The sequence below is a fragment of the Rhinopithecus bieti genome, unplaced genomic scaffold, assembly GCF_001698545.2.
Source record: "Rhinopithecus bieti isolate Rb0 unplaced genomic scaffold, ASM169854v2 scaffold_9997, whole genome shotgun sequence".
Taxonomy (NCBI): domain Eukaryota; kingdom Metazoa; phylum Chordata; class Mammalia; order Primates; family Cercopithecidae; genus Rhinopithecus; species Rhinopithecus bieti.
In genome coordinates, this window is record NW_016806398.1 from 2,405,791 (window position 1) to 2,433,028 (window position 27,238).

General features: G+C 49.3%; 1 protein-coding gene across 9 annotated transcripts in view; it reads right to left on the reverse strand.

The window, feature by feature from the left end:
* Window positions 1-27,238, reverse strand: part of RGS3 (regulator of G protein signaling 3) — a 138,627-nt gene that overhangs the window by 35,487 nt on the left and 75,902 nt on the right. For 5 of the 9 annotated variants that reach the window (XM_017875958.1, XM_017875957.1, XM_017875956.1 and 2 more), the window contains one exon: window positions 26,613-26,735. In XM_017875958.1, coding sequence (XP_017731447.1) covers window positions 26,613-26,735 — 123 coding nt within the window. Of the gene's footprint in view, window positions 1-369; window positions 464-544; window positions 953-13,887; window positions 22,229-26,612; window positions 26,736-27,238 lie in introns of those variants that run through there. The other 4 variants (XM_017875959.1, XM_017875965.1, XM_017875960.1 and 1 more) reach the window with 3 other exon arrangements.

Consider the following 27,238-nt stretch of genomic DNA (forward strand, 5'->3'; position numbering starts at 1 on the left):
ACACACACACACACACACACACACACACACACATAGAGCTATCTCAGAACAGAGCATAAATGGTTTGGTTGCAACATGCCTATCAATGGCTGCCCTGGGGAAGAAACAATAGAAACAGGGGCACAGGGTGGCTTGGACTCCCGCCCACCACATACACAGCCCTGTCACCAAGGCACCTACCCAGCACACTCCAGCAGGAACCCAGGCGACTCCTGGCTGCTGCTCCTGCCAGCTCGCCCGCCCGGGTCTCCACCCGGCTCCTCCCGCAGGCGGGCGGCCGTGGCTGTGGCAGCTCCTGGCGGCCGTGTCAAGCGGCCGCCTTCCCCAGACAGAGCTCCTTTGTGTCAGCAGAGCTATTTATGGACTTACCCAAGTTCCCCAGGGGAGCGATACCTGCTAGGAAAAGCAGAACCAAATGACCGGGTTCCACCTCCCACATCTAGGTAGCGCTTTAAAAACCCTTGCATCACCCATCCCTCCTCCTCTTCCTCCTCCTACTTGTCCTCCTCTTCCTCCTCCTCCAGCGTCTTTCCCAAACACACACCCTGTCCAGCCGGCCACCGCCACTCTGGAGAGAGGCTGGATTTCTTTCTTCCATTAAACAGAAAACTCTGTGGTTTCTCAAAGCACTTTCATCCGAGATGGAGTCCGGGATGTCTCAAAGAAGAGAGTCCTGGGCCAGCCCGTCCTTCTGCCCACCCTGCGAGGGGCTCAGCTGGCTCCCGGGTTACATGCTCACACGCATGAGCTGTGGGTCCCCTGTGGCTTGTCCCCAGGGCCCAAGCTAGCCCCAAAGTGCTGCTCCAGGGGGAGAGGCATCCATCCCTCACAACAGCACCCCGTGGCACTGGGATCCCTAGCAGGCTCCACCCCACACACATCCTGAGGGCTCCCAGGCTGGGGCAGAGCAAAGCCGCCTCCAGCCAGCCTGCCGGCAGCCGCTCCCTACAAGACCAAGCCAATCATCACCGAGGCTTCCCTGTCACACCCCCACCCCGACACCGTTCCTGTCCCAATGGGAGGCTACAACTGAACCCAGGGTCCTGAAGCCAGCACACGCTTACTTCCAGAATGTGACCGCCCCCAGGGTGGGAGGCGGGTGGCAGCTTCAGTCCCTTCCCAGCACACAGCTGAATCTTTGAATGCTAAACTCTGGGGAATCCTATGTGGAAAGAGACCCTGGGGCTTCCTCTCCCGGAGACAGACAGCTGGGAGGGCAATTTGGACTGTAACAGCCCATTACAATTAGTGAATGACAGAGACATCCCCAAGGAGGAACTGCGGGGGCAGTGGAACAAGCCCTGGACTGGGAGGAGAGGGTCCCCAGCTCCAGTTCCAGCTCTAGCACTAGTTGATTGGGTGTCACTGAACAAATTCCTGCCCCTCTTTGAGCCTCAGTTTCTTCATCTGTAAAATGGGGCTGCTAACCTTGACCCGCCCACCTGTGGGATGAATAGAGGATTCTCTGAGCTGGCTCTTGGCTACCCTTTCTTGACCATGAACTCCATGCCAGGCCCTGTTTCCAGAGCTCTGCCTGCATTAATTCACTGAATCCTCACCAGCAGCTTGTGAGGAGGACTATGATTATCCCAGTTACAGATGAAGAGTCCGAGGTACAGAATGGCAGAGGAAGTTGCCCACAGTCACACAGCCGGTTGGCTATATAGCCAGGACTGAAAACTACTCGCTCCTACTCACCTTGCCCGCTCTTAACCACCATACAGCCTTACAACTGCAAGACGCTGCTGTGCCAGCACAGAGCTGTTCTCTGGCGCTGCAGCTTGTCACAATGTCAACAAATGCACCCTGGGCTGTCCCTGAGACCCAAGTTGGGAATGCCCAACTTCTGACTGGCTCCCACCAGAGCAGCAGGCATCCTGGGATGATGGCACAGAGAAAATGGACAGAAGGAGCCTCTATTTTCCCGTGCCCAGCCCGCCCATCTTGGCCACCTAGGCTGAAGCACAGTCTCTCTGTCTCTTTCTCTCCCTATGTAGAGACCCCCTCCAGGGTCTCGGGATGTTTCTGCCTGTATCCCTGCCCCTGTCTATCTCTGACTCTCTGTTCCTGACTCTCTCACATACACAAGCATACACATGAACACTGCTACAAGAAAACATTCTTTATCAGGTCGACTCAGAACAGCCCTCCTCTGAGTTGGTCACTCACAAACTCCAACCTGTGTTTCATCTTGTCTCTGGGGGCAGAACCAAGGCAGTCCTTGCAGGGCCCAGGAATCTTCTAGATTGGAAGGCTGTCATCCTGCTGGCTCCTGAAAAGCAGGATTCACCCTTAGCCTGGGAAGCTAAGGAGGTGAGTCTCAAGAGATGGCCAATTCCAATGGAGCTGACCAATCACCAATGAGGCTGGCTGGTTTCCAGGATGGAATTTCCGGTGCATGGGATAAGATTTTCTTAAGGTGGGGAGCCTGAATATAGGATTCCTTCATGTCAGAGGTGCCCTCGAGCTTCAGCTGAGTTGTCACCTTCTTTCAATCAACAAACAGTTACAGAGCATAGACTGTGTGCCAGGCACTGTGCTGGGCCCCGGGGATGTGGTGGAGAACTGATAGGCTGGGCCTTGCATTCACAAAGCTGACAGTCCAGTGAGAGAAGCAGACATTAGCCATGGAGTGAGACTAATGACTCCAAAATTACACCCTATGCTGTGATGGGCAAAGCAGTTCTGCCAACCCAGTGCACCAGTTCCAGAACGAGTCCAGAATACATTCGTCAATGCTCTGGACCATAGCATGGTGAGGAAAGGGTAGAGCAGCTCAGTGCCCCAAGGCCCAGAGCCTGCCAGGCCCGGATAGGAGAGCATCCCATGACTGGAGGAGCCCTGCGGCAGCCACTGCCCTCTGCCTCCCATAGCTCCAGACACAAATCAGCAGGGCTGGGGGGGTCTCCCAGTGTATAGCCTAGGGCAGGATAGGGGAGTCACTGGCAGCCAGGCTATCTAAGCCAGAGGGCCCTCAGAGATCTTTCACTGTTATTTCCCATTTACAGCCAGTGAAACTGAGGCCCAGAGAGGGAAAGTAGCTTTCCCAAGGAAACACAGTAACTGAGTGGCAGGGCTGAGATTGCTAACTCCCAGTCCAGTGCTCCTTTCACCACATCCCAATGCTTCTCAGAGGTACATAAATGATTGTGCTGTTCAGTACAGGATAAATTGGGATCTAGAGAGTGGTAAGATCTAGGCGGCCCACAGGCCCAGGGGTCAGCACTCAGGACCTGGGCCCCAATCACTGATCCACATATTTCACATAACAAACACTTATTTGACACATGATAGCACTGCTCTAAGTACTTTCTGAATACTGATTGATTGATTGATTAAATCCTCATAACTCTATCAGACATGATTTCTTTTTTTTTTTTTTTTTTTGAGACAGAGTCTTGCTCTGTCACCCAGGCTGGTGTGCAGTGGCACGATCTCGGCTCACTGCAACCTCCGCCTCCTGGGTTCAAGCAATTCTCGTGCCACAGCCTCCCAAGTAGCTGGGACTACAGGCGTGCGCCACCACACCCAGCTGATTTTTTGCATTTTTGCCATGTTGGCCAGGCTGATCTTGAACTGCTGCAGGCCTCAAGCAATATGCCTATCTCAGCTTCCCAAAGTGCTGGGATTACAGGCAAGAGCCACGCGCCCGGCCTCAGATATGATTTCTAATATCCCTATTTTATGGATGTGTAAGCAGAGGCATAGAGAGACTATGAAACCTGCCTAAGGTCACACTCTAGTAAGTGCAGGGCTACAGATGAAGCCCAGTTCACTTTCCACTGTGTCCTGTACCATGGCCCAGGGCAGCCCATGGAACAGATGAGCCCATCAGTTACACAGAGAACTGTACAGCCCGACCACACAGGTCAGGCACTGTGCTGGGCCCTAGGGATGTGGTGGAGAACAAACTCCCCACTGTTCACACAGGTTGGCAGCAGCTCCCAGGGCTAGGACCAGGGAGGTTCAGCAGGGACCTGCCTCCTATTTTTGGAATACAGTACCCTCAAGCAGAGCCCAAGTCTTTAGACAGAGATGCAGCAACAGCCTGGGATGCAGCCAGATGCCAGAGACAGGCTGTTCCCCTACAGTCCACACCACAGCGAGGTTTCCACTGTCTTCCTTTACTGCTTCCACTGCGTGAAGACCAATGCACCTTGTGGGTTTATGCTCCCAAGACCCCATCATGAGCATGTAATTCAGCACTTTGGGAGGCTGAGGTGGGAGGATCATTTGAGCCCAGGAGGTTGAGACCAGCCTGGGCAACATAGGAAGACTCCATCTCTACAAAAAAAAAAAAAAAAATTAATTTAAAAAAAATAAAAATTAGCTGGGCATGGTGGTGTGTGCCTGTGATCCCAGCTACTCAAGAGGCTGAAGTGGGAGGATGCTTGAGTCCAGGAGGTTGAGGTTGAGGCTGCAGTGAGCCATAATAATTGTGCCACTGCATTCCCACCTGGGTGACAGAGCAAGACCCTGTGAGAGGGAGAGAGAGAGAGGGAGAGAGAAAGAAAAGAAAAGAAAAGAAAAAGACAAAGAAAAAGAAAAGAAGGGAAGAGAAGGGAAGGGAAGGAAAGGGAAGGGAAGGGGCCGGGCGCAGTGGCTCACATCTGTAATCCCAGTACTTTGGGAGGTGGAGGCAGGCGGATAACTTGAGGTCAGGAGTTTGAGACCAACCTGGTCAACATGGTGAAATCTCATCTCTACTAAAAATACAAAAAAGTAGCTGGGCATGGTGGCATGTGCCTGTAATCCCAGCTACTTGGGAGGCTGAGGCGCCAGAATTGCTTGAATCTGGGAGGTGAAGGTTGCAGTGAGCCGAGATCACATCACTGCACTCCAGCCTGGGCAACAGAGCGAGACTCCATTTCAAAAAGAAAAAAAGAAAGAGAGAGAGAGAGAGAAGCCAGGGAAAGGTGTGGTCCCAGGAATTCCAGAGCACTTCAGAGTAAGACTAGCCCCTTGCCTCTACTAAGCTGCTTAGCTTTCATCACCCCCAGACACCCCAAGACTGTGCTGAGTACACACTGGCTTCAACTTCTGTAGAGCCCTGCCACTGTCCCAACTCACTACAGAAGAAAGTGACAACCCCAGGCTGCTCTTTGAAACTCTCTGGAAGTGTCTGTATGTGGCCACCGCAGTCCAAGCTTTGAATCTGCTAACTCGCTTAGAAAGTTCTGAGCTTTTACTCCCTGGGGCTCACAGCCCTGGTTTGGGGGTCTAGAGACTCTATGCAAAAAGGCCCTCCCACTGCAGAATCGGCCAAGCAATGTTAATTAGTTATTTCAATAACCACTGAATCCCTGCTCTGTGCTGGAGCCAGTACTAGGAACTAAGGATACAGAGCTGGCCGGAGCAGCCCACCCATGGGATGGAACTTGGAGGGGATCATGGCAGATGAAGCCACTGATGCTGCAGGCGGGGGCTGCCTTGCCATGTTTTGGACTCTAGGACCCTAGCACCCGGGCAAGGGACACATTCTCCTACTGCTTGCTTGGTGTAGGTCTTGCTCTTCCTGGTGGCACGGGCCTTGTTCTGGGGCACCTGCCACAAGTGGTGGGGTGGGGTAAGACAGAGCAGGTATCCTTAGGTTCAGGTTCACAGGGAGCTGTGGCTTGTGGCCTGCAGAACCCAGGGTAAGCCCCTTCCCCTTCCTGACCTCAGTCCTCCATCTCTAAAATGAGACCAGGAAGTGGGTGTCTAGTGGCCCTAGCCCTACTCCTCCCCTCCCATGGACAGTCCCACACCCCTCCAGGCCCTCTCACTAAAGGAATCAGCTCAGCCAATGGAATTTAGAGAGAGCACAGTCTTTGGAGTCTAAACAATCTGAGTGTGAATTATCCTGGGCAAGTCCCTTTACTATCTCTGAGTCTCAGTTTCCTCATCTGTAAAATGGGCCTCACTGGACCCTGAGGAGGACTAGACGACGTGGTATATGTGGAATGCCTGGTACACAGTAAGTGCTCAATAAATAAGAGCCATCATTGTTATTGCTATGATGTCATGGTTGCTATCATCTGTGAAAAGACAGAATACACCTTGAGAGGGTTAATGTAAATAGTAAAATTAAATGTGATAACACCTGTTGAGGGGCTACCAGATGAGGGCATGGTGTGTCCTAATAGCTGAGAATCATTTCCATTTTTTGATAAACAGGCTATTCTCATCATGCCCAGCTTACAGATCAGGAAACTGAGGTATAGAAAAGTTACAAGGCAGAAGCCCAGAAGGCAGCATGGCTCCCAGGCCCATGCTCTTAACTGTATATTCTGCCCCTAATCTCTTATTCCCCAACTGTCTCCCCCTTGATATCTGCCTCTTCCTCAGCAACTTGAGGTAGCAATGGATGATTCCCAACCTGCTAATGGAAACGGTGGCTCCCAACCCAGCAAGGAGAAGGCCACATGCAGCAAAAGCCAGGAGATCAAATGTCCCCCCCACAGAGCTAGCCCCGAGGCCTGCTGCTGGCTGGATTCTGCCTCCATCCGGGGCACGCTTTGCAGTCACCTCAGCAGTATCAGTCTGACCTTGGGCAGCTGTAGCAGGTCAGGATGGCTGGGAGCCATGACTGTCTCCCTTCCTGGCTCCGGTCCAACCAGCCACATGCTGTCCAGAGACTTCGAGGTTTTGGGAGCAATCCTCGACCCACTGTGCTTGTGCCAGCTCCAGGGCCAGGCTGTGTCCTGTCAGCCCATGTTCCTGGGAAGTGTTCAGCACAAAGCCACTGACTCAGCTACGGGGAGACCAGGCCTGTGACCTTGGTTGCTGGAAACAGTTCTCCACACACTCCCCTGGGTCCACCCACTGCCTGGACTGTTAGGGTTGAGCCCAAGCCATCAAAACAAAGGGTCAGTGGGGGAAAGACCGAAATGCTAACTTTGCTGCTGCCTTCTGCGAACCCTGGGGCAAGGCCAATCCCCCCCACCACCTTCAAGCCTCAGTTTCCCTGTCCCTAAAATGCACCGGGGTTGAACTAGATCAGTCTACTCAAAGTGTGTTCTGCAGAACCATATGGGTTCACAGGCTGCTTGTTACCAGTCTGCAGTGAGATAGGTAGCAAGACTGAGTGTGTTTAAAGATCTTCGACTTGACATTGCCACGTCCAAGCATGAGATGAGTGGACTGGTCTCACTGAATAGGGCATGAGCTGGCTCAGGTGTTCTCAAGCCAGCATAATAAATCACATGCAGTGTGATGCTACAAAATGTCAAAGACCCTCACCACAGGTAGCTTAAGGAGTCCTGATTTAAATGGCTTTGTTTCACGAGAACTCACTAACTCAGACCCTATTATGATACTTACATATACAGTAGGACTCGATCCTGCCACCCAAACCACCCCTCCTCCACTGCTCCCAACTCAGAGAATAGTACCAACTGTTTCCCTGAGCTAGACATTTTTTTTTTTTTTATGGATGGAGGTTCACTCTTGTTGCCCAAGCTGGAGTGCAATGGCACAATCTCAGCTCACTGCAACTTCCGCCTCCTGGGTTCAAGCAATTCTCCTGCCTCAACCTCCCAAGTAGCTGGGATTACAGGCATCTGCCACCATGCCCCGTTAATTTTTTGTATTTTTAGTAGAGACAGGGTTTCACCATGTTGGCCAGGCTGGTCTCGAACTCCTGACCTCAAGTGATCCACCCGCCTAGACCTCCCAAAGTGCTGAGATTAGATGCGTGAGCCACCGCGCCTGGCCTGAGCTAGACTTTTGAGCACCATTCTTCTCCCAAACATTCCCCCTGCAATTAATCACAGAATTTTGCAGACAACTCCTGCTATACATCCTGTGGATCTCTCACCTCTCTCTCAATCCCTGGTGCCTCAGTCTTAGTCCAAGACGCCATCAGTTCTCCCTGGCCGAGGGCAATAGCTCCATACTGCCCCCTGCCTCTCATTTTGCCTTCCTCCTCACCATTCTGAACCCTATGAGGCCAGCATCAGCAACACCCATCAGCACCTGCGCTCAGGATAAAGTCACACTTCTTCCTACAGCTTCTCAAGACCAGCGCTGTCTGATCCTGAACACACCTCCAGCTTCATCTCATGCTCTGTTCCCCTTCCTTGTCTTCCTGCCTACGCTGGCCTGCGTTAGGGTCCCCAACTAGAACAATCCTTACATCCCAAGCCTCCCCTGCCTCAGAAACTCTCCCCAGGTCCTCCCAGTAGGTGCTCTCATTAGGCCCTTTGTCACCACTGTCATCGATTTATTATATGCTGTTCATGACTGGTGTCCTGGCCCCACACTAGACTGTCAGCTCTGTCGGGTGAGGACCATGCTGGTTGATGAGCCGGGAAGTAGAGGACATCTGAGATCTGCCTAACCAGACCCCATTCACTTGAGGAACTAACCTTCCCTCTCTCATTCTCAAGCCAGGTGATTCACAAGGAACTGACCCAACTCCTGCTCCAGGGAAAGGCATATGACCCAGGACTCAGTCCATTAGTTTAACCCATCCCACTGTCCTCAGTGGCTGGGATGGGCCTGTGATCCTACTTGTGCCAATGAGGCTCAGGCCCAGGGACTTTGATGAAATGATTGAGGGAGTCCAACTCCAAGGCCATGGCCATAACCCTGGCCCTTCTGGCAGCAGCACTGCTACCACTAAGGGAGTGAGCTAACACCTAAGTAAATAGAACCAAGAGATGAAGAGGCTGAGGCCAGTTCTCAGTGACATTGCTCAAGGGTCTGAATCCAACTAGGCCTGAAGGCTATCCTTCCTAATCCAGTAAATTCCATTTACTGCTAGAAGCTAATCTGAGTTGGGTTTTTGTCAATTATGCATACTGCATTGCCAGTACTTAGCACAGTGTTTGATGCACATTAGGCACTGTAAACTTCTTTGCTCACTCACACAGTCATTCAACAAACACTCAGCAGAGCGAAGGTGACCACGTGTGTTCTATAAGAAGAGTCATCGTGGCTGCTGTTGACAGAGGTGACTACATGGACAGGAGTAGGAAGAGGGAGACTCACAAGAAGCAATGCAGCAGTCCCAGGGACAAAGAAGAGGCCTGAAGAGGGTGGCTGAGACCAAGGGAAGAGGAGGGAGGGGAAGAGTCCCAACTCTAAATTCACTGGAGAACCTCTGACAATCCCTGCCCGTCTCTGGCCTCAGTAGCCCAGTCTGTTTCAGATCCATCATCCTAGCATCCCCAAGCTTTCCCCCACTGATTACAGAGTCCCTGCCTGTTGATACTCAACATTGTCACTGGAGAGTACCGAGGGGAAGGGCAGGGTGGGCTCTGGGGTTGGGACCCAACAGGCAGGGAGTACAGTATAGCAGCTAAGGACATGGGCTCTGGAGCCAGGTGCTCGGGATTAGAACCTGGCCTGCATCTCCTAACTAGGAGACCTTGTATAATCTGCTCAATCTCTCTTTTCCTTTGTTTTCTCATCTATGACATGGGGATAATAACAATACTGCTGGGAAGATTATATATTATCACAGAAAGAAAGCACGCTTTAATGTTAGGCACTATTATTATTATTATTATTATTATTATTTGTAGTAGGAAGTCCAGAAAGAGGAGATTGAATACATAGAATAGAAACCATTCCTAAATTAATAGAAAACTTCCCTGAACTAAAGGAAGACTTGGGTCTTCAGACTGAAAGGACTTACCTAGTTAGGACCAGGAAAAATTACCAAAAGAAAACAAACAACTAGAAATAATCTAGGGAAATTTCTGAATTCCAAAGATTGGAAAGAGGAATCCTGGTTGTTTCCATAAATAAATTTTAGAGAATCAAGGAAAAACTGCTCTTAAAACACTAAATACTGGGGAAGCCATAGAACACTGCTCTCAGGCTTCTGGGAGAGAAGGACGATTCACTTAGAAATTTCTATTCAAGCAAACTATGACTCAAACATGAGGACAAATATTTTCAGGCTTACCAGGATAAGAAAGGATACCACCCACAGACCCTTTCTGGAAAAATTACTCAAGAAAGCTCTACAGACAAAAGTGAATTAAAATCGAGAAGTCAAGAATGAGATGATGTGGTATGTGAGAGACAGAGGCAAGCCATGAAAACGGAAACATTTAGAGCCTTAACTACTGATAACTAAAAGTGCAATTTTAAGTAAATGATTCTTAAAACAGAATAGTGCTAATGTTTAAAAATAGTCACAACCGGCAGGCATGGTGGCTTACACCTGTAATCCTAGCACTTTGGGAGGCCAAGGCAGGCAGATCACGAGGTCAGGAGTTTGAGACCAGCCTGACCAACAGGGTAAAACCCTATCTACTAAAAATACAAAAATTAGCCGGGCGTAGTGGCAGGTGCCTGTAATCCCAGCTACTCAGAAGGCTGAGGCAGGAAAATCACTTGAACCCGGGAGGTGGAGGTTGCAGGAGCTGAGATCGCACCACAACCGGAAACTGAAATTCCAGATAATTAGAACAATACCTAGGAGGTAAGGAGGAAAGCAGAGAAGTATGGTCCAGCCGACATGATCATTATGGGTTAGAGGCCATGAGGACAGGCTGCTATGGATCTGGTGTCATTCCTGATGTTGAAATATGTTTGTGACAAAGGTAACAGTAAAGCCACTAGAATTAGGGTGTATAACTCCAAAGGAAATTTTGCAGAAGAATAATAGGGGTTGGCCTTGGGATGTTTACTACTAAACCATATTCTGAAGCTAAAGTCATTAAGTCTAACCTGATGTAGGAATAGACAGATCAACGAGGGAGATGAGAGAGCTTAGAAGCCAAACCACCCATATGTGGAAATTTGGTCTATAAGTGAAGAAAGGAAAGACAATTCAAAAAAATTGGGTTGGAAAAACTGGCCAAACCACTTTGGGGGAAAAAACTAATAAGAGTTCCATCTGACACCAGGCACTAAATTAATTGCAGATGAATTTAAAATATAAATGCAAAAAATAAAAGAATAAAAGTACCTGAATAAAATTTAGATGAATATTTCTCATAATCTAGGGGTAGGAAAGACCTCAGAAAATATAGGTGCTCCCAACCCCACCAAAAAAACTTGATACAAAAAAAGTTTACTTCTAAATGATAAAAGATACGATAAAGTTAGAAGGTAAATAACAAACTAGAAAAATAATTATAACCCATATAATAAGCACATGGTTAATATTCTAACCACATAAAGAGCTCTTACAAATGAGATAATGCCTCAGTCAAAAACTGGGCAAATGACATGAATTGACAAGCCAAAGCAGAAATATAGGTGACTGATCAATATAAAAAGAGGCTGGGCACAGTGGCTCACGCCTATAATTCCAGCACTTTGGAAGGCTGAGGTGGGTGAATCACTTGAGGTCAGAAGTTCAAGACCAGCCTGGCCAACATGGTGAAACTCCATCTCTACTAAAAATACAAAAATGTAGCTGGGTATGGTGGCATGCACCTGTAATCCCAGTTACTCAGGAGGCTGAGGCAGGAGAATCGCTTGAACCTGGAAAGTGGAGGTTGCAGTGAGCTGAGATGGCGCCACCACACTCCAGCCTCTGTGACAGAGTAAGACTCCATTTCAAAAAATAAAATAAAATGAATCTCAACCTTACTAATAATGAAATAAATGTAAATTAAGATTAAATATAAATTTTCACTTCTTGTACCAACAAAGAATTAAAAGCAATTTAACATTCCATTTTACATAGGGTGAACTCTCATTCACTGTTGAGTAGGAATGCAAATTGTACATGTACTTAACCTCTGTTCCTCTGGTTTCTCAATTATAAAATGGGATAAGAACAACAGTGTTGGGGAGATGACATGTGTAAACAGAAGGAAAGCATTTTTAGAGCACTTCGGCAGTGTGTGCCACACTCTCTCCTAACAGAAAAGCGCAGCAAGATGTTTATTGCAACATTGCTCAGAATATCAAAACATTAGAAACAATCTAATCATGCATCAATACATTAAATACATTATGGTAACTGGGACTACAGGTGCCTGCCACCACACCCAGCACATATATATACATATATATATATATATATATATATTTAGTAGAGACAGGTTTTCACCATGTTGACCAGGCTGGTCTTGAACTCTGGACTCTGGATCAGCCCGCCTCAGCCTCCCAAAGTGCTGGGATTACAGACTTGAGCCACCGCACCCAGCAGTACAGCCACTTTGGGAAACAGTCTGGTAGTTTCTCAAAAAGTTAAACATTAGTTACCATTTGGCCCAGCAATTTCACTCCTAGGTATACACGTAAGAGAAATAAAAATATATGACCATACAAAAAAACTTGCACACAGATATGTATGGCAGCATTATACAGAATAGCCAAAAGGTATAAACAACCCAAATGTCCATCAACTGATGAATGATTAAACAAAATGTGATATTCCATACAACAGAATATCATTCAGCCATGAAAAGGAATTAGGTGCTGATATATGCTACAACATGGATGATCCTGAAAACATTATGCTATATGAAAGAAGCCAGTTGCAAAAGTCCAAATATTATATAATTCCCTTTATATGAAATGTCCAATATAGGCAAATCTACAGAGATGAAAAGTATGAACTAATGGTCACTTTGGGTTGGAGGAGATGGGGGAATTAATGGATGATAGCTAAGTAGTATGATTTCTTTTTGAGATAATGAAAATGTTCTAAAATTGATTGTGGTGATGGTTACACAAGTGTGTGAATACACAAAAAATTATTGAATTGTGTACTTTAAATGGGTGAATTGTATGGCATTTGAATTAAATCTCAATAAAACTACTCTAAAACAAATTATAGATATGACTAATAAGTCAGAAACAACTGTAGTTTAAAGAAATTATAAAAAAAAAAGGTTAACATACAAATATCCTTATTATAGAAAGAGCTCTTTGTGAATTAATAATTAAACTATAAAAGTCCCAATAGAAAAATGAGCAAAAGACTTGCACAGGCTATTCCCAAAAGAGGCAACACAAGTGACTAGAAGGCATATAAATAAATGTTCAACATCTCTAATAATGAAAAAAATGAACCTATTAAAAAATGTAACAATATACCATGTTGGTAATGATGAGGGGGAATAAACATTTTCTTATCCAGACTACCTCAGTTTGCTTGATTTGACAAGATTTTCAGTGCTAAAAAGGGAAAATCCCAGGCAAAGCAGGATGAGCTGGTCAATCTAGATGAGATTAGAAATCAGTACAACCTTTCTGCAGGGTAATTTGGCAATAGGATCAATAATCTATTTTATAAATATATAACCTTTGACCCAAAACTCTACTAACAGGCGTTTATTCTAACAAAACATTCATTCATTCAACAAATATTTGTTTATTCAGTTCCTTTTTGAAATGAAGTTTTACTCTGTTGCCCAGGCTGGAATGCAGTGGCACAATCTCGGCTCACTGCAACCTCAACATGCCAAGTTCAAGCGATTCTCCCACCTCAGCCTCCCCAGTAACTGGGACTACAGGCATGCACCACCATGCCAGGCTAATTTTTGTATTTTTTGGTAGAGACAGTGTTTCACCAAGTTGGCTAGGCTGGTCTCGAACTCCTGACCTCGGTGATCCACCCACCTTGGCCTCCCAAAGTGGTGGGATTACAAGCATGAGCCACTGCACCCAACAAATATTTATTTAGAGTCAAATGTGTACTAGGTGTTGAGCTGGATGCTGGGGATGCCAAGATATACCTAAGAGGATTTTTTTTTTTTTCATTCAGAGATAGGGTCTCACTGCTGGAGTGCAGTGGTGTAATCATAGCTTACTGTAACCTCGAACTCAGGCTCAAGCCATCCTCCCACCTCAGCCTCCTGTACAAGGATTTTTATCTGAGGTTTTTGTAACAAAGAAAAATTGCAAGCAACCTGAATGATAAACCACCGAAGATTACTTAAATAAAGCATGTTTCATCTACACAATGAAATACTCCACAGGCACTAAAAATGATGTTGTAGAAGAATATTTATTGAAATGGAAACATGGATACACTATGCTGTTAAATGGGGGAGAAAAAGCAGGTTAGAAAATTGCACCAGTAACCCCAATTTGCAAATAAGATATATGTATGTATAAATGAATGCCTGACAGGACACATTCCAAAATGTTAACAGTGGTTTATCTCTGGGTGCTGGGATTGAGGATGAACTTCATTCCCTGTTCCTGGTTCATCTGTATTAAATGTTTTCTTCATAATAAACATCAATCACATGGATTACTTTTGCTACAACACAACAACAACAACAACAACAACTAAAGTCAACTGCATTAAAACAAACAAACCAAGAAAAAAACAACTTCCCATGCCCCATGAGTGGAGGCCCCAAGGAAGGGGGTTATAGAAAGTCAGATACATGTTCATGGCTTGGTTTTGCAACAAGAGCTACTATTAAGTACCTACTGCATGCCAGGCATTACAATAGATCCCCTTTGATCCTCACAAGACTCCAGTGAAATCAGCGTTCTTGTCTCATTTTACAGATGTTCTGTGACCCACCAGTAATCCCATGGCTAGTGAGAGGAAGAGCTAGGATTTGAACCCTGGCCTGTCTGTCTCTAAACCTGCAGGAGCCTGCTACCACCTCAGCTGCCTCTGTTCCTGGGGAGGCGCAGGGAAAGGTCCTGAGCTACTAAGGCCTCTGTCCAGCAGGCCAGATCTAGGCTGGTCCTTGTCCTCCCTCCCTGCAGACAGTCCAAAGAAAGGAGGACAAGTCAGCAAGGGAGGGGACACCAGCAAGAGGAGGTGTGGCACTGGACAGCCGGCTGGCTGAGGTCAGGGCTCAGGATGGGCTAGCCGGGGACTCCTCGCCTGCCAGGCGACTCTCAGGAAGCCTGACCACATCCGGTCCCAGGAGTTCCCAGGCTCTGTGCACCCAAAGGCAGTGACAGCAAACCTCACAAGGCCTGCAGCCACTGTGCTGAAACAGCCAGGGAAAAACAGCCTGCCAACTGGGCCCTTCTCCCTGGGTTTGTTCGCCACCAGCCAGTGCTTTCTGTTCTCTGGGCCTCCAGGGCCTCCTCGCCTGTATGAGGAGGCGGTGTGAGAGCTGATGGCTCCAGGACCCTCCCAGATGGAATTATGTGACTCCATGGGACTTCCGCACATTGGGCCTGGCAGGAAGAGGAAGGGGGTGAGGTCTCCCCACCCAGCTCCTGAAGGAGCCCCCTCCTCTTCCCCTCAGCTCCATTCCCACTGCTATTTTTAGAACAGATGTCAGGGAGCATCTCCACTAGTCCAGCCATGCTCCTAGCTGCAGGTAAAACACAGCAGCCCCATTCATTCTGCTCCAGCAAGCACACGCCAGGAATTTAGACAAGCCAGAGAACTAGACAACCTCTCCCCACGCCATTAGCTGAGCTGCTTTCTCACTATTTCCATTACAGCCCAACATGGTGACTTGTATTTCCTAAGGCCAACACAGTGAGTTGCTGAGTGAGACAACTCTGAGACCATCTGTGCCCCTCCTCCACCCCCAGCCCAGCAGAATCTTCAGAAGTCACCAACTACATGCCCTTGGCCAAGTTTTGGCCTCTTTCACTTGGTTTCTACAATCTAGCTTGTTAATCAATTGATCTCAGTGAGGGAGGGAGGAGGCTTCCAGCTCCATATTCAAAGTTTCTATGGTTCTACCAATATTCTAGTCACTCATAAAATAAATGCTATATTTCCAAAGTCCACCTGAGTATTGATTATAGGCCTCTAAATGCATTTTCCCACTCAAAAGTATGTTATAAATGGTGGTCAGCTTCCTAGGCCAGCCTACTTAACCCTTAATAGTCTTCCATCAAGTAGAAACAGTAGAAAACCATATTGCAATAATAGACTTAAACCAAAACAGAAACCCACTAACATTTAGGACAATTTTTTTGAAAATTTATCTTGGGTAGGGTTATCCCAGCAGAAGTGGGTAGGTACTAAAGGTAATGAAAAAGTCAATGGCGACTTATGGGGAAGAGTCTGAAGGAGACTTCTGACCACACCAGAAATGAAAGGACTGCAAACCAGTGACCACAAATTCCACACAGAAATTAGCCTGATGCCTTGGACTGGGAGTTGGAAAGGTTAAAGAATGTACTTGCATACATATTCGGCTAGTGCCAAAGTAATTGCAGTTCTCATCATTACTTTTAATGGAAAACACCACAATTACTTTTGCACCAACCTATATATACGTGAAGTTGAAACAAAAGAGTTCAGTGTGTGTGCCCAGCCACCTGAGCAGAAAGGAAGGAGGGAATGGGAAGATACAGGGTTGGAGAGCCCGTCTTGTGCTGGCCTCCCACGAGGGAGGCTGGAAGAGGCACCTCTAGGGGAGAGGAGGCATGTGCTCATAATTTGGGTGTCTGTGATGAGGACCCCTTTCTGTCTAAAATATACCTATGTGTGATGAGTACATGATGAATATTCACCAGGAACAACATTTGCATAGGGCCAAACACATATACTCCGTTTCAATGTGAAAACTAAAATGCCTGTTCCTTCTTTTCACCTGGTATTAGAGTACTGAGGCTTTGCAGTCTGCCCATTCTCCCCTCTGAAATCCCTCATGGAACTGTTTCTATGAAACACCTGTGTGTCTCCAGACAGTGACTGTGATGAAGAACCTAGCCAATTCTCCCCCTAGACCAGGATCTCCACCTTTTCTGAGGGGAGTAGCTACTTTATCATACTCATCTTTACTGTTATATCCTGATATTCTGGAATCAGATGACTCCTGGAGACCATCTGAATTCAACTCCCTCATTTTTCTTGGTAAAGGAATGGATGATCAGAGATGTGAAGCAATTTGCTCAAGGTCACATGGCAAGTACCAGCAAAATCAGGACTCAAGGCAAGATTTTCAGAATCGCCCGCTGGTTTTCTCTGTGAGCAAGGGGCCCGGTGAGTAAGCTCTGCAACCCACAGCAGCGGCTCCAACTGGGTTTCCTTTCCCTCTGGGAATTCCCCAGTGTCAGCGTGGGAACACGGTGGTATCCACGACCCTGAAGTGAAACAGGTCAGACCTTCATAAACCAAGTGTAGATCCATGCTCTGGTCTCCACAAAGCTGAGGTGCAACAGAAAAAGCTCTGAATCCAAAGAATCAGGAGACCTGAGCTCTGGTCCTGGCTCTGACAGTAACCTTTCTCATGATCCTGGCCAGGTCATTTCTCTTTTTGCACCTGTTTCCTCGTCTAGTTCTAGAATATAGGAGAGTTGAACTGGACAGCCTAATTCAATCCTAACTCTACGGAGCACCTACTATGGACCAGACAACAACAGAACCAAAGACAAATAAAATATAACATCCACTTGCTCCCAAGAAAGAAGCTCATAGTCATCCAGGTGCTAAGGATGAATTGTGCTAAGGCAGAAAAAGTACTCTGGGAACCACGAAGGGGGAAGTCAGGACTCCTGATGCGTGCCTGAGAAAGGTGTTCTCAGAGGAGCCATTAAGCCTCGAAGGTTGAGGATTACATCCGGCGGGGACAGCCAAGGAGGGCAGTCAACCTCAGGCAGATCAAACACCCTAACTGTGAATGTACACAGTGAGTTTGGAGAAGGGGAAATAGTGCGGTGTGGCTGGGCTCCAGGTGCAAAGCAGGAGTGTAGTGCTACCAAGGAGAGCCTGGAAAGCCAAGCTTTATTCTGAAGACAGTGGCCTCCCACAATGGTCTTTAAGCAGGAATGTAACAGCCCAGCCTCCCTGGCCCTCCCAACTTGGATGGTCCGCACTTACAGGAAAGTTGTATAGCTAAATAATCCAAAGCAGGTGCCCTGGAGCTGGGCTGCCCAAGTTTCAATCCTAGCCACCCACTAGCTGTGTGACCTTGGGCACGTTTCTTAACTTCTCTGAGACTCAGCATCTTCATCTCTAAATTGGGCATAGTGAGAGTAAATGTATAACAGGGATAACACATCTCATAAGTCTGCATGAGGATTAGATGAGACAGGGTAGGTGAAAAGCTTGGCCCTGTGCCTGGCTCCTCTTGTAAGAGCCCGTCAGATTACCTTCTGGTATCATTCTACCTTTAAAACCAAGGATCTGGGAACAGTTTGGAGGATGGATGGCTCTATTGAGAGAAAGTCTTCAGGGAAGAGAAGGCAAAGACAGGATAGAGGGTAAGGTTGCACTGTCTTCTTCAGGAGCTAAAAAAAACAATAGCAAGACAGCTGAGACCAAGAGCAAGACAGAGAAGAAGGCAGTCTGTCCAGCAATAGGGCAGCAGCAGGGAACTGGGAGGAGAGCTGGAAGCTGCCTGGAAACAGCTTTTTAGGGAGAAGAGTCTGCATCTCTTGGGGGAGATGGCTGAAATCAGATCCGATTCCCTGTTATTCAGGGCTGAGATTCTAAATCAGTCAATTAGCAAAACCTGGGCACAAAACCTGGCAGGTTCAGCATGGGCAGGCTGTCTCCCTACCCTCAGCTGGTCTCAGGTCAAAGGCCTCCTTCCAGTACTTACGCTGGGCACAAGCCACCCTGAGCCTGAAGTTATACCTCTCTGCCTTTGGCCAACATTCCATCACTGCCAAGCACTTCAGGACTCTGTCTGCTGATCCTTTTGATGCCAAATTCAAAAGGGGAAGGGGTGTAAGCTACCCATTCCAGAGCTCCCTGAGAACCTGTCTTAAGGAGCTCAATCTGATCTCTCCTTTTAGGCTTTTTTCAAATCTTGTGGGAAGCTATTGATCTTTTCAGCCTGTGCCACCCTCAGGAAAATGCATTCTGGAAGTTTATCCTCCACTGGGTGGAAATTAAGGCATCTCATTTTATTTATCCTAAAAGCATCCCCTCTACAGCTTGATGGGCCACAGCTTCTGACATGCCGGATATCCCTCTCTTGCCTCTTCCTGGAGATGATTGATTTCTCTTACTTCTATCCCTAAAAGGCAAACCTTTTTATCTGAAATGAGCGGTAGATGAGGTTCAAAGGCCTCGGCTTGAGGGCAAGCTTGGCCCTTGGCAGCTGTGCGACCTAGGATAAAACATCTAACTTCTCAGAGCCTTGGTCTCTTTCACCCATAAAACAAGGCTGCTGGGAGGCTGAGGGGAGATCATGCTTGGGGACCCCAGTTGCTGTCTCCAAAGTTCAGGCTCTCACTGTGGGGCTTTCGCTGTGCGGAGTCCTTCCACATTGCAAAACTGCCTGCATCTTCACTTTGCAAAACCCTCTTGGTGCCTTGGTGCCACGTGTGACAAATGAGGACTTTGGTGGGAGAATTTATGGGGAAAAAAATAAAGAATAAAAATATAAGACATATATAAATAAATGTCATTATTTCCAAAAGGTCTGCAAAGTCCAAACTCCCAAATGGCCAAAAGACCCAGGTCAGCAGAGATCCAGGACTGATGGCTTACAGGATAAATGAAGAGTTTTAAAAGACCCAGAGCCTGAGGCATTAAAAAAACAAACAAACAAACGTGAAAATAGGATCAGAGAGTCGGGGGTGAGTGGTGAACTAAAGAATAACTTTGTATTCAAGTTGCACAGATGGTCTTTCCAACAATAAATGGTTGTGCTCCCATCCTCCCAGCTCCTGGGCCTGAGACACCAAACCAAGACAATTGGCCCATCAGGAAAGAGGCCATTGTGTGCTTCTTAGCATGATTTATGTAGTAGGGAGGGGCTCGGCAATGCTTCCCGTGACTATAGCTCTCAAGTGCAATTTCGATAGCTTGTTCATCATCCTGGACAGCTAGGATGGACTGGGATGCTGGACAGCAGTGGCCATCAGGTCATGTTTCATCTTCTTGAGCCTGTGGAGCCAAATTAATTGTTCCATCGATTTGAGAGGCAGAGCAGCAATGGTGCTATGGCTCACCACAGTCACTGCCCAAGGCCCACCAGGAACTGATGTCTGCTTCCCTAACAGCTGGGCCTGGGACCCTGATGTGAGCATCTGCTCAACTCAGCAGCTTGTCAGGACAGGCTGCGTGAAAAGTCCTGTCCCCAGGGCTGTGTGCTGCATTCAGATTGTCCATTTCTTTGTGGTCAGAGCTTCTGTCCTCTGCACCTGTCTGGTAGACACAGGTAGGTCACCAGGTCCAGGAGAGACGAGCTTGCTGCCTTCCCAGACAGGTGAGTCTCCTGTGCCTCACATTCCCCTTATGTCATTTTGTAAGCGAATCAAATGAAATCAAAGTGCAGCTTGCTGTCTGTGCAGACCCAGCTGCTCAGCCTCTCACAATTCCCCGCCGGCCGGCTGAGCCCTGGAGGACAGAGATGCTGTGTATCACTGGTCCCAGTCCAGGCAGCATCTACTCCCCTGCTGGGTGGGGGGCATTGGTCTGGTCACGGGCAGATCCAGCCCATCCCCTATTAGACTGCTGAGTCAGTATGTCTGATCTTTTCTAGGTTGAGAGGAGGATAAGTGGGAGGTAAGGGGTGTATTCTCTTCTAGGCCACTATTTTTGGGGTTCAAGTGGCCATAGCAGCTGAGCAAGCTCACAGGGGCACAAGAACCTTTCTCTAAAGATGCTGAGGTCTTACACAACACGAAGAATGTCCAAGGTCAGGCAGCCTCTCTGGCCTGAGCCAGCCCTCAGCCTCTCTGATCCTCTTTTCCTATGCAAGTGACTCTAATCCTCTTGATACACTTTTGCCCATGAGCCGTGCAGCAGGCAGTCATTGGGGTGGGCTCAAACTGCTGTCCCCTTGGTTGGTCTTCCTTCAGCCCTGTGGCAGGACAGTCTCCACTAGAGCTGCCAGGCCACCTCCAGCCCAGTCCCTGGCCCTTGGGAGCCCCACAGAAAGCAAGCCAAGTCAGTTTCCAGGGCACTGTGTGGCAGCTTCTATCACAATGCTCAGCATAGGATGGAAAGACAGCACAGTGGCCCCTGCTAAGGCCTGGGCAGCCGTGAACTCTCCCACCTAGCCCAGGCTGAGCACTCACTGCTCCCAACTTCCAGGAACATTCCTAGAACTCAGCACTGGCCCCCTACCCAGGCCTGGCCAAAAGGTGGCTCTGTGAGGAAGGTCCTAATCCTCACATCCACTGAGAGAGGGGCCATTGAGGAGGAGGGTAGGCAGGGGGATGAGGCAGGGAGTCATCTCTTCTCCTCCAGAGCCTGGCATTCAGGCACCCACCTCCCCAGCCACCATCCAGGACAAGCCAGCAGGACAGACCTCACCTGGTTAACTGAACGAGCCCTCTAACTGATCTCACACCCACTTGGGTCCCTCCTATGTGTAAACTGATCTTGTAGAAATGTACCTGCAACTCCCTTCCTCAAAAGCCTTCAATGGCTCCCCAGTGTATCTAGAATGAAATCAACAAGACATCAACCACCAAACCCTGCACAGTCAGGCCCTCACCCACTGTGTCTTGCCCCTCACTAAGCTCCAGTCACACCGGCCTGCTCGCCATTCCTCCAGCCCGACGAGCTCCTTCCCATCTCAAGGACTCTCCACGTGCTATTCCATCTACCAGGAACACTCTTCCCCAAGTCCAGGACTGGCTCCTTCCTCTCCAGCCCACAAGTCTAGGTTTAAAAGTTATGTCTTTCCCCATCCCCACCCCGACACACAGCAATCTAAGTACAATTCCCTCTTGAAGAAATCTGTGCTTTTTCCTTCATAGATGATCACAGCTTGCCATCACGTGTGTGCATGTGTGTGTGTTGGTGCTGACGTATTTAATGCTCACTCCCAGCTGGACTGAAATCTTGATGACAGCGAGACCGTATCCGACTTTTTCTCCACAGTATACCCAGCTCCTAGCACAGAGCCTGGCATAAAGTAGATGCACCCGACATATCCATCGAATGAAGGAGTCAATGTGTACAGGTGGAAAATGAGTGAATGGGCAGAGATGTCCTCTGGCAGCAGCAGATCATGGCATTGTTCTTCATCAGGGTGACCTCTCCCAACCTCTCCTGCTGCCCCCAAGGCAGGTCCAGGAGCCATCACTGGAAGCCCAGACATGGAATGTCCTCCTCCTCCTCCTCCTTGGAAGGAAGAAGCCTCTGAGTCCTCTCCTCTTGGGGCTTTCTGCTGCCAGTCTCTGCATACCCACAAGGCCTCTCACACCACTGTGGTCCTTCTGTTGACACACCCTTGGGACCGCTCCCTTCAGATGACCCTAGGCCCACCATCTTGGTCCTCTGTTTCGGGTCCAGTTGAGGTGAGGTTACTGTGTGGTAGGGGATGCCCAAGAAAGGGTTAAGTTGCCAGAAGCAGAGTCCCGCCCTTGGGTTTGCTCAGCCAATCAGAGTCTGTCCTGATGAGGTAAAGCTTCTATCCTGGGTGGCATTGGTTGAGTTGACCGGCCCCATCTCCTGCTGGAGAGAGCCGAAAGGGTGGAGTTTCTGTGGAACCAGACAGAACTGGAATTAGCTCGCTTTCTACTCAGGCCGGGCTGCCTGACTGCAGGACCTGCCTCTGCTCCTTTCTAATGCACTCACACACCCTGGCATCTCCAGGGCTGTCTCTAGTGGCCCCAGTGGAGATGACAAGGTGGCACACAACTCACTGTCACATCTGGGAGAAGTCTTAGAGCCAGAGCAGACAAAGAGGCCTCAGTTTCCCTGCCTGGGCCCCTGGAATATGGCAGGTGTCTACCAGGAAGTGACATGGAGCAGTTGTCACATGTGCTCCGAGCACCAGCAGCAGCTTCAATGAACAAGGCCCCCGATGAATCTTCCCATATGGGCAGCACTTTAAGACCATGACAGTGAGAACGATAGCGGCTAGTTCAGAGTTCGTCTTGCATGCCACTTTGCAAAGCACATCCTGAGTTCAATCCTCACAAGAAGACTCTTAATCCATCCACTTTACTGATGCAAAAACTGAGTCTCAGAGAGGCTAAGTGGCTCACCTGAGGTCACATCGCTTACTATGTTATTTTGAACTATCTGTCATGTCTGTCTCCGCCACCAGACTGTGATCTCCTGAGGAAAGGGAGTGATGGATTGCTCTGTGTGTCCCCCCTGTGGAGCACAGGACCTGCCCTGAGAATGGGGCCAGGCCCCACTGCACTGCGTCTGCCCTTATCCTAAGGGCTCGGTTTCCATGCTTCTCAGAAGGCTTTCTGGAGCCCAGTGCAGCAGCAGGCACATGAAGGATACTGAGCAGGAGGCTCACGGCATAGATGATGCTTGGATAGCTGGATCCTTCTTAGGACCCACAAGCATGGCTTTCATGCTCAGATCACCACTCCAGTGCCCTCCTCACCTCTCTCCTACTAGGAGAATTCCATAGGGACAGGGACCAGGTCTCATTCATCTCTGTGACCCCAAAGGATCTAAACCAGTATCTGGCACTGAGAAGGCGTTTATTATGTATATTTGCTTGAATAATCAAAAGAATATATAACTGCCTCTTCCTTCTAGCTTAGAACCTGAATGGCCACAGGTGGGCCCAGCTCTGGGTTATTCTAGATTAGAAGCCTCACAGCAGTTCCCCATGCAGGGAGTTTAGTACAAGGATTCCCAGGCAGAAGAATAAAGGTAGGTGGCCCCCAGCTACAGACAATGAAGCAACAGAGGGGCAGAGCTCTGAAGAGGAAGGAGGGGGTGATGAACAGGACTAGGAAGTTGAGACAAGAAAGAAAGTAGTTCATTTATTTCTACAAGAAATGGAGACTAGATGGCCCCCGGCCCTCGGCTTTCACGAAAATCACAAAGCTTGGAGAGACAGAAAGAGCCATGGGCCCAGTGCCCAGATGGGACTACTGAGGCCACAGCAGTCAGCGGCTGCTGAAGGTCCCACAGCAAGGGTGTGACCTCCCAACTGTTCTTTAAGTCCATCTTCCCCTGACTCCCTCCACCTTCCCAACAAGCATACATTTCATCTTCAAGGTAAATTGCATTTACTATGTTTTGTGAATTTGGGAAGAGCTTTACATTCCTTAAGATATTTAAAGAATCCCCCACATCTGGGTGTCAGCAGACACTATTGAAAGTAGCATGGGAGTTTGGAAAGTTGCCTTACAAACCCCCTTTTCCCAGAGAGGCATTTGGGTGGGGCAGGGGTAGGGTGGGGGGTCTAGGCAGTGTTTTCCTTTGTTCAGCAGAAGGTGGAGCATCCGCAGAAAGAACACAGAAAAGGCATTCAAAGGTGTGCTACTCTTGAGGTCAGGAGTTCGAGACCAGCCTGGCCAACATGGTGAAACCCCATCTCTACTAAAAACACAAAAATTAGCCAGGCATAGTGGCATGTGCCTGGGGTCCCAGCTACTCAGGAGGCTGAGGCACAAGAATCACCTGAACCCAGGAGGCAGAGGTGGCAGTGACCTGAGATCGCACCACTGCACCCCAGCCTGGGTGACAGAGCGACACTCCATCTCAGAGCAAATTGGTCCAGCAGGACCCTTATACCTGAAGAGCAAGCAGTCAGCCTCTGAGCTCTGCTTGGCCCTTCTTCTTCTGCCCTGAAGACGGAGACCTTAGTGGCCAGCCCTTGGTAAAGAGGTTCCTGGTCACCCCGAGGCTGCCAGGACCTGATGGAACTGAGCACAAGTGGACAATGCTGTGGACCAGCTGGACAGCCAGGTGGGCCCTGTCAGTAAGGTTGCTAAAGCACTGCCAGAACTACCTACGGCTGGAGAGAATCATATTTACTGGAATTCCTCTCAGGAAGCATTCCGTAAGTGTCTAGAAGGAGTAAGTTGCTAAGACTCTTTGCATGTGCATGCTGGCGGTAGGGATGGGGAAAGTTGAGCAGTGAGACCTCTAGGGCCTGCCTGACAAAAGACAGTTATATCATGGGCTTCCTAGGAGGGTGGCCCAAGTGGGGTGTGCCGGTGTGGTGCCAGGCCCAGTTCTTAGGCCTGGGAAGTAATTCTGAGGCTGTCCCAGCACTCGGGCCCCCTCCTTCATCCTTCTGCTGTCCAGCACACAGCTTCTCCATGGAACGCGCGTTTGAAGAGTTTGGGTTTGAAGAGGTGTCCAAACTGCTCTGCCCAGGATTCCCATACATCCTAGTGTGGCCCTGAAGCCAGGCCTCAAACCCTCGGGCCCTTCCAGGGTCAGCCAGCCAAGCCCAAAGCCCTTCAGGGACCAGAGCCTGACCCAGAAACAGCCTGCCTTCAGTCACCCTCTGTTCTCCCGAACCTGAAGATGGAGAGATTCTCCAAGGTATTGAGAAGGCTGCTGCTAACACACTCCAAAGTCAGCAAACTCTGATGGTGAGGCACAAAGAGCTCTTTCCCCGAGAAGAGGAGGCACAAGCCCAAAGGAAAAAAAAACTGAGGGCATGGGTTCAGCCATTCGACGTCCCAGGGGCCACCCCAGTGAAGAAGAACTGGCCTGGATTCTGACTGTGACCAACCCAGGATCAGTGGGGCAGGGCAACCTATAGGCATGGTGACAGGTTTCTGCTCAGTAGAAGAACCTGACAGTGGCAACCAGCCAGTGTTGCAACAAACCACCTGGGGCTGGGCAGGGGGCAATGCATTCCCCACAGCTATGGTTGAGCGAGTGCCTACTGCATACCAGGCACTGTGCTATAGCCTGTATATGCACCCTCTCATTTCATTCTCACAACAACACTTTGAGGGAAGGATTATTGTCCCAGGTTACTGGTGGGGACATCAAAGCACAGAGCAGCAAAGTGACTTTCCCAAGTTCCCACTGCCAGTTGGTGGTAGAGGGTGGCTCAGAAGTCCGTGCTCTTCCTACTGTCTTTCCTCATCCAAGTTATTCTTGCCACTAGCTAGTGTAAAACAAGAGAACGTTCACAGCTAAGATGATGTAATTCTCAGATCCTCACTCCTTTCGGGAATAGCTGGGGAGCTGCTGTCCACCACTGGCCCTCAGAAGAGGTTGCCAACTGCCTCTTCCCCACCTCCTGCCTCAGAAGGCCTGACCCCCAGTGCCCCCTGCATAGGCCTGCTGCCCATGGCATGGGGGCCTGAGCGCACCAGGGAGAAGCAAAAAGGCCAGCAAGTTCATAGGCTGCAGCTCTCTTTCATCTCTCCTCTTTCCCCAGATCCAGCAGAGGAACCACCTCAGCAACTTCTGCAGCCAACCAGACCCAATTCCCAAATGCCCAGCACTCTTAGCAAGAGAAGGGACCTGAATGACTCACCAATGAGGTAATATAACTGTATGTTGTGGCTGGCATCAGAGTGTCAAAGGGGAAGGCTGTGTGGTCCAGCTCCTATTCCATCCCCTCTCCCCAGGCACTGGATGGGCTGAGCAGTGCCCGGCCCAGAACAGCCTCCCCTGGGAGTCTCTAATCCTCCCTGATGCTCCTGCCAGCCAGTCACCAGCCCCCAGTAGTCGGCTCTACTTGGCTCTGGCCCACATGGAACTATACAGCATACAACAGCTTCTGCCGCAAACATCCCCTCTATCGCATCCGCCTGGGGCCAATGTTAAACACCAGTGTGCAGCCCCTGGGCACAGGCTACCCAATGGCAGAGGTGAACGCATGCCAGGCAACATCGGGGAGGCCAGCCCAAATTAAACCTTGCCATAGGCAAACCGAAGAACAGAGTGCAGAAATGATGGGCCACGCTTAATTTGACTCTGTCGCTCTACATGAGCACTGTCAGACCCACTCAGCAGACCCAATGACATGCCAAGGAGGAGAGACATTCGGGCACAGGCCCCCACTTGCCAAGAGCTCATTGCCCAGAGCCAAGTTGGAAGCTCAGGCTGGCCCCCAGCTCAATGCAGAGGCTCAAGGGTCCAGGCTGGCTGAGGGGAAACAAGGCAGTCAGGCCATAGCCATTGTCAAGGCCCTTACCTTGCTGTCCGGGGACGACGCTGCCAGCTGTTGCTGCTTGGCGATGTTCTCCGACAGGCACCAGCACACTCTCTTCTTCTGCTCCTGCGAGTGCGCTTCCAAAGTGAATAAGCACTCTGCCTTCTGACGTCAGGGAAAATAGAGAAATGGACAGTCAGGGCTGCTCCCTGGTTCAGGGGGCTCCCAGGCCCAAGCCCATCCCTGTGCTCCAGAGGGTGAGGCTGCAGCCGGGAGGGGAGTGTCCACCAAAAGCCGCAAATGCACACTAATCCCCAGTGACATCGAGGCAGCCAGAGGCGCAGGGAAGTGGGTTCAAGGGCCAGCTGGTGAGCTGTTGGCCCACAGGTTGGGGGAGGGGAGGGAGGCAGTGGCTCCCAACACAGCAGAAGCCTGTGGAGAGCTGCAGGACAGAGCCGATGAGGTCACCCCCAGGGGCAGGCAGCACAAAGCAGCAGCTGGGAGAGCACGTGGGGAGCCCAGAGGGCCAGGGCCTCGGGCTGATGCTCTGTGGAGCCAGGAACCCTCCCCACCTCCCCGGGCTTACAGAACCCATCTCCCTCACAGCGCTCTCCTCTGATCCCAAGGCCAAGGCTGAACGGGTGGTTGGACGGGCATACCAACAGAAC